Here is a 10,364-nt window from a genome sequence, read left to right on the forward strand (position 1 = left end):
CATCAATTATCTTTTCAATAACAGAGATGGCTTTACGGTTATGCTTTATTGAAGGGAAATAATACTCAAAAAAGTCTAATTCTTGGCAAAACTTACCTATTCTAGTTTTTGTACGGGATTTTCGCGGTTGTATTGTCAATCCAACTGGGATCAATCCACAAACAAATCCTTGTATCACATATTTGAATATTTTGTGGACAAACCTCGAAAAATATCAACTAAACATGAGACAAAAATTATATAGTATGAATTAAACCGAAAAATAAGCGTACAATTATTTCTGACTTCTCTTTACCATAGACAGTAAAAGACAATACTAGCTCTTTACAAATTATATGAAGTTTCTCCTGCAGGTTGAGAGTGACATCATCAGGCAGCGACTCTGATCGTTCTGCGTTCTGCGCATGCGTAAATCGACGAGTCCTTGGACACAGCGATCACTGTAGGTGAAGCGGTCTCGCGAGGGACGTACAGTCAAAATGCAGACCTGGAACCATCTGTACCGCACACTTGCCACGGTAATGACTTCATTTGGCTCAGAACATTGTACTCTGGGTATATTCATACTACGTTAGAATGAAAAGAAAATATTGTAGGCAGAAACGCAATGTTATTACTGCGTAGGCCTAACATACTCGCTTGTCTGCCCATAAACACACACGGAGCGGACTGAGTTGATCTGTTTAGGTACTCGAATTTACATGTATTTATATTTAATTTATCGAAATGTATAATTACACAACTAAGAATTTGATCTGTGCTCACTGGTGGAACTTACAGGGGTGTATAGTTTACCAAATCTGTGGAGATTTTTGATAATTTGCTACATAGGTCATATTCTGATCAAGGTAACCTACAGACTTTTAGACATACTAAAGAATATATACTGAATAAAACGCATAACTTACCTAAAATATGCCAGTGATGTCTAAAGTGCACTCTGGGCAGACAGAACTCTCGTTTTTAAGACAAAGCCACATTTAGGGAACATTTAGTTTGGGAAAAAGTGAAAACATATTTAAAAATAACATTCTTAGTTATGCAGGTGCTGTCTTGTTGTACAAAAATGTGGGCATGTTTCTGTTTATATGTCTGCTCTCAATTATGAGTATTAGACTTGCAAATATAAACAGCATTGGATCAGTTGGATAAAAGAAATATCCTTTGTGCCTTTTGTCATTGGCTGCTCACTGGTAGTGATTCTTAGTCTAATAATCAAAACCCTGGGGGAATTTTTGTTTTTTTTGTTTTTACTGGTCATTTCTATTTTTCTTTTTAATATTGAATCTTATTTTTATTTCCATTTTAGTTATCTTAATACTTTAACTATTTATTTATTTTTTATTTCAGTTAGCATCCAAATTTTTTAAAAGTTTTTATTACTTAAAAAAAAAATCTAATTTTTATATGATGATATTTAAGTCCTGCCTTTTTGGAACATAATCATGCAATGGCTTAATACCTGTGATTAACTTTCTTTTGACCTTTATCCCTTTAAATGCTGACACATTTTTTATTTTTGTCTCATTCTCCCTTTTGGATTATTTATTTTATTTAAAAGTCTATTTAAATATTTTGTTTGTCATGGAGAAGCAAAATCTGTATAAAAAGATAAAGTTTTGTTGTTTCTATTTCTTTTGTACAATACAGCGAGGGCAGCACCTCCCCAACAAGCTTCATGGAGCCACAGTCTTGTCGTTGAGAACGTATGCTGACAAAGCACCAAGTAAGACAACTAAAGCCCTGTTCACACTAAGAACGATAACTGTAAAGATATATTATTTTACCATATTAGCGTCCACACCAGCGGCCGATATCGTCTCTTTATTCTAAGAACACAAGCATCTACCGCTTTAAATTCTCCAGCTTGTGACAGCAGGATTGATTCTGACTGGATGTCAATGATTTTATCGTTCATCAGCTGGGGAAAAAATTATTTTGGAAGTTATTCCAATGATATTGTTTCTCTGTGCCTTTATTGTTATAGCTGTGGTGTGGACTCCGCTATTCTTTAATATTGAGAACGATTTTTAGAACTGTATCTTTATATTTGTAGTTATCATGCTTTATGATCATATCTGTACTGTTATATTTATAAACATTCAGGCATGACCTTTAACAATAGACAAGCTAAATGATATGAAATGCACTTCTATGTAAATCCGTGTTGAAACCATCATTTGTTCTGTCAAAGTTGATGCTGATGTCACAGTTGTGGGCTCTGGACCCGGAGGATACGTCGCCGCCATCAAAGCAGCTCAGCTTGGCTTTAAGGTATCACTTTGGCCCCCGGATCACAGATACCATCAGCTTCTCTTTGACTGCGTTGGTAACATGCAAACTTCTTTCACAGACAGTATGCGTAGAAAAGAACGCCACTCTTGGAGGAACGTGCTTGAACGTGGGCTGCATCCCGTCAAAGGTTTGTGATTTTAAAAAAAATATTTAACAAAAATGACTAAGTTTTGCCTAACTTGATCTTTTTGTTTGTTTGTTTGTTTGTTTTTTGCTCATTTAAGGCTCTGCTTAACAACTCGTACCTGTATCACTTGGCACACGGAAAAGATTTCGAAAGCAGAGGCATTGAAAGTAAGTTCAAGTGTAAACATGAGATATGGGTCCACATATCACATGTTACTGTGTCAAGGATATGCAGAAGCCAATCGATTTGAATAAGGCCATTTGAGCTGTAATAAATTAAAGAGGTTTAGTTTTTCTGTTTGTTTCTAGTCATGTCTGTCTTTTCATCGTGATTTCTTCTACAATAGTTCAGGGGATCTCATTGAATCTGGAGAAGATGATGGCACAGAAGAGCGGGGCTGTCAAAGCTCTGACCGGAGGAATCGCACACTTATTCAAACAGAACAAAGTGAGATTCAGGAATTGTTTTTCTATGTGTTTCCAGTGGTAATTTGTAGTTGTAGATCAAAACACCTTTTAGAGCCATGCTAAAACAATTTTTTTTCTCACAATCCCTAGGTAACTCAAGTCAACGGTTTTGGACTGATAACTGGAAAGAATCAAGTGACCGCAAAGACTGCTGATGGAGAACAGGTCATAAACACTAAGAACATCCTCATCGCTACTGGATCAGAGGTCACCCCCTTCCCAGGCATTGAGGTACATCAACGATAAACAAGAACATCGCTGATGACACACGGACATCAACATTTTTAACAGTTTTGCCGAGCAACTTTGCTTGAGCACTTTCCCATTGAGAATGGGTAACAAATTTCTGTCTTGATAATTTACATCGGTTGTGGGCCATGTGTTGAATTTTGAGATTTTTTTTAAAATTAAGATTCATACATCATAAAGCTGAATAAATAAGTTTTCCATTGATTTATGGTTTGTTATGATTAGGGCTGGGCGATATATCTAACTATATAATCATGCGCATCTAGTCAGTAAATCTGGTTCCGTGATTACCGCTAAATCGCCATCACATGCTTATAATTGGAGCAGCATTTAATAGACAGAGCCGTAGATCACTGACAAGCTACGCAATATCACGTTCATTATCCCAGATGAATCGCCTTCGATAATGAACGTGATATTACGTAGCTTGTCAGTGATCCACGGCTCTGTCTATTAAATGCTGCTCCATTTGAAAAAGCAGGTGATGGCGATTTAGCAGTAATCACGGAACCAGATTTACTGACTAGATGCGCATGATTATATAGTTAGATATATCGCCCAGCCCTAGTTATGATTAGGCAATATTTGGCAGAAAAAGCCCCCACCACAATTGTATTTTTTTCACCATTGTATAAACTAAATAGTCAAAATGTGCTTTTTACAGTTTTGTCTTGCTTTTCAAAGAACAAATCAATTACAAAACAAAAATGTAAAAAATATTTATTGCACTGAAATTTTTTGTTAACATTCTAGCACAATTTAACTTAAAACGAATAAGTTCGTAAAAACTGAAGTTGAAAGATGCGAACGAGGCAAATATTGCATGTTCGTAACAATCACATCACCCAATTGGCATCTATGCATTACATTGCGTGTAATCCAATTGCATAAATAAATTCATTTTTATGTTGTGCACACTACTTTTAAAGCGTCTCTCTTTTGTTGACAACAGCCTGTTTATAAGCACTGCTTCTCATTAATTACATTTGAGTATTTGTGATTTGATAATTGCGATAAGCCATATTGCGATTTCAGGATTTTACCGTCTGCTGTCTTGCATAATTATGATCCTCTTTCGATAGATTGATGAAGAAACCATTGTCTCGTCCACCGGCGCTTTGTCCCTCAAGAAGGTTCCAGAGGAGCTCATCGTGATTGGAGCTGGAGTCATCGGCGTAGAGTTGGTGAGTAGGCAATTGGTTGCGCTGTTTCATTCCATAATATTCATTCTGAAACTGCTTGTTTCTAACATTTTAAGTCATTGATGATGCTTCTGAAATGGGTTTTTGATAATGGAGGTCCATTCTGTTTGTTTCCAGGGGTCCGTGTGGCAGAGGCTTGGTGCCAAAGTCACAGCCGTGGAGTTCCTCGGCCACGTCGGTGGAATGGGCATCGACATGGAGATCTCCAAGAACTTCCAGCGAATTCTCCAGAAGCAGGGGCTGAAGTTCAAACTGAGCACCAAGGTGATGGGCGCCACCAGGAGACCTGACGGCAAGATCGATGTGGCGTGAGTGCAGCGTTTATTCATCTGCTGTTTAGGAACTAATTCATCTAGTGCTTTTGCCCATTTTCTTCTTTCCGCTGCTTAGTGTGGAAGCTGCAGCCGGCGGAAAGAGCGAGACCCTCACCTGTGACGTTCTGCTGGTGTGCATCGGCCGCCGTCCCTTCACCGATAACCTCGGCCTTGGGGCTGTCGGTATAGAGTTGGATAACCGCGGAAGAATCCCTGTCAATGGTCGTTTCCAGACCAAAGTGCCCAAGTATGAAGATTTGAAATGAGTTTTCTTGTATGCCTTGCGACTGACAAGTCCTAATATGTATTGCAAATCTCTTATAGTATCTATGCCATTGGAGATGTTGTAGCCGGACCCATGTTGGCCCATAAAGCAGAAGATGAAGGTATCATTTGTGTCGAGGGAATGGCAGGAGGAGCCGTCCATATCGACTACAACTGTGTGCCCTCCGTTATATACACGCACCCTGAGGTCGCCTGGGTCGGCAAGACCGAGGAACAGCTCAAAGAGGAAGTGAGCAGACTCGTTTTTGTTTTAGCACACCTTTTTAAATGCATGTCACATCAAAACATTTTTCTTCTTATATACATCAAACAATTGGCTATTTTTCCAGGGCGTGCCATATAAGGTTGGCAAATTCCCCTTCGCAGCCAACAGCAGAGCTAAGACGAATGCTGATACAGACGGACTGGTAAAGATCCTCGGCCACAAGGACACAGACAGGATGCTGGGAGCACACATTCTGGGATCGGTAATGATCTGTCTGCTTTGCTTTTTCTTCTGTAAGAGGTCATTTTTAATTACATGATAATTCATATATTCAATATTCATTTGACAGGGGGCAGGAGAGATGATAAATGAGGCTGCATTAGCTATGGAATATGGAGCATCGTGTGAGGATGTTTCAAGAGTGTGTCATGCCCATCCCGTAAGTGTCCTGAATATATTCTACTGATCTCATTCTATTTAATAGACATTCTGAGGAATGAGCACATTAAACTTGACTAATGTTGGGTTTTGTTATTGTAAAATAATGAAAATAAAATATTAACATTAATAATTTTTTTGCAAAGTAATATAATTAAAATTAATTTATTATTATACATGTATTTAGAGACCCTTGCTAAAGCAATGCACAATATTTATTTAATTTTCTTTACATAAACGTTAATCAAGATTTTCCTCTTTTCCCAGACTGTATCAGAGGCCTTCAGAGAAGCTAACCTTGCGGCTTCGTTTGGAAAAGCCATCAACTTCTAGATTTTCTTCATATACACTTGTATATAAATAAAGTATCTTCTGCATTTTTTTTTTTCCAAACAGTTCACACAATCTGGACTTTTTCAGTCTCTGGGCTTTCAGATGTACCCTTTATGTATTCATCCCGAATAACCCTGTAAAACACCTAGTCTGTTATTTAAATGTCCTTATAAAGGAGTTTGGGTCTTGTGTTAAACTTCGCCTGACTGAGAAGAACATGATTTGAACTTTATAAATCAGTGTTGTTCACTGTTGGGTTACATGTAACACATTTTATGCTGGTGGTCATAAATAGTTTCCTGAAAACCAAAGCAATAATTGTGACATAAAATTTGACTTTGGCTGTACTGAAATACACAGGAGATAAATAAAGAGGAACATCATTATGCAGTGTTCGTTACTGCTTTCATAAGGAAGATATACTTATAAGACATACAGTGAGGATTTGAAAACATCATTTAATGCAGTTTGTGGTGGGTTTTTGAAGGGATTGTTTGGATTTAAAATATCTAAACAACAGAGATGGGCAGTATTTTAATTAAATTTATTTGAAATACGTATTTAATTACTAAACATTTCATTTGTATTTTGCTGGACAAAAAAAAAAAAAAAAAAGTAATTTGTTATTAACTACTTTGAGAGACTACTTTTTTCTCGATTGCTTAAACACATTTCTTGAAACTATACCTCATGCTCTCAAAACAGTAAACACGAATCCATAACTTCTAACCCAATTTACTAAACTTCCTGTTCAAAATTAAGCTCTCCACTCAAAATAACTCAATCTTGCTGAAAAACCAAACTTTTCACTCGGATATGATACACACACTTCAACACAGTTTTACACACTGATGTGATAAATTAAAAACAATACTACAAAACCCAAAACAAACCATTAATACGTTGTGTTGCTTGTGTTTCTCCCCCTCGAGGAACTTTTCACATGATGAACACGAGTGTATACATTTGCACAATTTCTATTACTTAATATACTGTACGGTACAATACAACAAACGAAACTGCCTCTCCAATAATATTCTGCCCCAGTATCACATCTTTTGTCTGGGACAGTCGAATCTCGAATGTGACGAAGAAAAGTGAGTGTTTGTCATTGTTATTACTTGGAGTTATGATCAAGAATAGAGCAATACTGTTGGTATACAAACTGCAGTGCTTTATCAATACGTTTCTGCATTAGGCTAACACATATATCGGGATTGTTTGGGTGTTTACCACCGAGCTGTGGGCTAGTAATGGTGAAGTAGGGCTTCTGTTACTCACCTGTGCTGCACGCAGTAGATCAATCACAACAGACTGCGTCATCAGACCAATCACCGCAGTTTAGCGTCACGCGGAGGAGGGGATTGGAAAATGAATCGAAAAAAGGAAAATATAAATGCATATTTAAGACAATGAAAGTGTTTTTTGACCTTGCATGCATGCATAAAAATAAACACAATAATAAAACAAGCAGTTTTAAAAATGTGAAAGTAATTTAAAAACAAATAACTTATTTAAAAGGAATTTAAAACAGTTAAAAATAGAAAATGATTTTACATAAAATATAGTGAATACGTAAAATACAGTGCAATCAGTTCGGACATCGCACAGTGCTCATTCAATAAATGCACAGCTAAACAGATGAGTTTTGAGTCTAGATTTAAATGTGACTAGTGTTTTAGCACATCTGATCTCTTTTGGAAGCTGATTCCAACTGCGGTAATTAAGTAACCAAAGGGGGACTCCTCTTGTTTTGTGTGAACCCTTGGTATTTCTAACTGACTCGATCCAAATGATCTGAGTATTAGGTTTATATTCAGTGAACATATCTGCAATATAGTTCAGTCCTAGGTCATTGAGTGATTTATAGACAAGTAAAAGTACTTTAAAATGAATCCTAAATGTAACTGGAAGCCAGTATAAGGACCTGAGGACTTGCTCAGATTTTCTGGTTCTAGTCAGAATCCTGGCAGCAGCGTCTTTTTGGGAAGGCCGGTGAGGAGCCCATTACAATAGTCCATCCTGCTGGTGGTAAAGGAACAATGAACAAGTTTCTCCAAGTCTTGACTGGAAACAAAACCTCTGTTTCTTGCAATGTTTTTTTAGATGATAGTTATGCTGATTTAATTACTGCTTTGACATACTGAAACTAAGATCTGTCTCCAGAATCACACCAAGATTAAGGAGACATGGAAAACATGCAGTGTTGGGGGGCCTCCAGGAACGTGGTCAGGAACCACTGGCTGTGATGTGATCTTTGTTTGCAACTATCTTCGTTTGCAAAATTGAGCAAAAACAGGCTATTTTGTGTATAAAATGTAAGTCACTTATTGGTAACCTTATTGAACTTATATAAAATTATTATTACATTTATCATGCTGATATCTGCCGAAAACAGCACTCTTTGTCTGATATAGAAAAAGTATAACTAAATAAAAAAATCTACAAGTATAAAAAGCATACAGAATCATTTTGCCTTCTGCAATTTAGAATGCCTTGAAATAGGGTGACCAAAAGTGCCATTTTCCCAGGACATGTCCTGGCCAGGATTTATATATTGTCCCAAAAATCCAGGTTGTGGCTTTGGTTTCTCAAAAACTAGAACTTGCATTCTTGTGGAGTTCAGTCTTGCCAAGCTTCCTTGGAAGGACACGAGAACACAGAATTCACCCTAGATGGGCTGCGACCTCAATAATATCAATATCAGTAATAATATCATTTCTGAAAACTCCCACTTCCACAGAAAAATGGATCAAAATATTGGATTGTCTAGCGTTATAGGGTTAAAGAACATGTTGTTTATACGCTGTGTATATAAATGTAATGGCACTGTCTCTGTCGCCTAATTGCTTAAATATTGTTTGTATTTTTGCATTTTCAAATGACAAATTACTTAAGTTTTAATTCTCACATCTTTTTTTTTTTTTTTTTTTTTTGTATTTCAATTGAAATACATTTGATCAGCTTGTATTTGTCATTTGTAACTAAATACTTTTTGGTGTAATTGTGCCCATCTCTACTAAAGAATCTGTGGCATGTTGTCAGTTTACCACAGAAAATAAATTTGACTCGTCCACCAAAAACAAATATTCCTTTCCAGTGACTGCAAGTACATAGCATTTAGTAACAGAAGAACTGAACTTTGAAGATTATTAACTGCAGAAGTCATTTTTTCTAGGGAAGTAAACATCTATAAATTTATTATTAGGGTTTATAGTAATCCTGCATTTAATTTTAGAGTTCCCATAAAAAAGTAAAATATTTGCCTTTTTTTTTTTTTTTTTTGCATTTTAACATTTGCATTAGCTAGTGTCAGCAAATAATTTCATATAGAAAAATATGATTATTATTATTAAGACAATATCATAAGATACGACAGGATTTGATAAAACACTATTATTAATTATAATATGAACATGGTTGTGATAATAATTTAGCCTAGTATAAATTCTTAAGTTCAATTTTAGGTTACGCTAGTTCCTCCTTCAGCCAGCAGAGGTCAATATCTCCTGCACACACACACGCACGCACACACACGCACGCACGCACGCACACACACACACACACACACACACACACACACACACACACACACACACACACCGCTATTCACTCCCTCCTTTCCATTAATACTGGAGTGACCAAATATGGTCTATCACGCTGAAAACATTTCTTTGAGTCTGACAGCAAGATAGTGGCCAAAACTTGTCTTCTTTTCAACAGTTTAATCTTATATAATTTGAAACATTACAAACTTGTTAAATATGTTTAAATGTATTGTGCTTGTGCAATATAATCCCTAAAAAATAAATGCTAATGGGTTTGTCATTTTTCTTACCTAATTTCAAATTAGTTTTAAGTTTCTAAATACATTCTGGGGGAAATGAGTATGTATCTACTTTAGATACTTTGTAATAAACGAATAAGGAAGGGGCCTCAAAAGAGGCCTCCAACCAGTTTGGATGAACTTAGTCTGAATCCTTGAATCGCTGAGATCTCTGTGTGTTTCACAGCTGTGACGTTCATAGCTGACATTTTCTCAACAGCCTGGCTTCTAAATTTATTCCTCAGCAACAATTGCTGGTGTTACTGCTGCAGGACATTGTTGAACAGATGGCGATAAAACCTGTTATCACTTCATTTGACAAATTCCAACGCCCATCCTTCCCGATTCATTTTTTATTGTACCTGAGTACATACATTATTTTAGTTTTCTGCAGGGGCTCATAATCTGGTAAAAAGTGAATAATTATATTAAATATAGAATGAAAATAAATAAAGAGGGTTGCATCAAAATCATGACAAAGCTTTTCACAGTTATCAAATCAAACACTGCAATCTAATTAAATGCAAATTTTGATGCAGAGCATGTTTCAGAGAAGCGTGACACTGTTTATCTCTTACTGCACAGCCAATGTTCAATTGTTTATATATATATATATGCATTTT

The 10,364-nt window shown here is 36.4% G+C and overlaps 1 protein-coding gene across 1 annotated transcript; it reads left to right on the forward strand.

Annotated features, from left to right (window-relative positions):
* The first annotated feature begins 358 nt into the window (after positions 1 to 358).
* On the forward strand, positions 359 to 6,301 carry dldh (dihydrolipoamide dehydrogenase). The gene is made up of 14 exons (XM_052598169.1): positions 359 to 518; positions 1,651 to 1,726; positions 2,195 to 2,274; positions 2,354 to 2,422; positions 2,520 to 2,589; positions 2,769 to 2,869; positions 2,980 to 3,120; positions 4,221 to 4,322; positions 4,458 to 4,648; positions 4,731 to 4,901; positions 4,979 to 5,168; positions 5,269 to 5,406; positions 5,494 to 5,583; positions 5,850 to 6,301. Exons 1-14 carry the CDS (start codon positions 480 to 482, stop codon positions 5,913 to 5,915), a joined length of 1,524 nt encoding a protein of 507 aa, XP_052454129.1. The 5' UTR covers positions 359 to 479; the 3' UTR covers positions 5,916 to 6,301.
* Positions 6,302 to 10,364: the final 4,063 nt, after the last annotated feature.

Source organism: Carassius gibelio, chromosome B25 (assembly GCF_023724105.1).
Source record: "Carassius gibelio isolate Cgi1373 ecotype wild population from Czech Republic chromosome B25, carGib1.2-hapl.c, whole genome shotgun sequence".
NCBI classification, from domain to species: Eukaryota; Metazoa; Chordata; class Actinopteri; order Cypriniformes; family Cyprinidae; genus Carassius; species Carassius gibelio.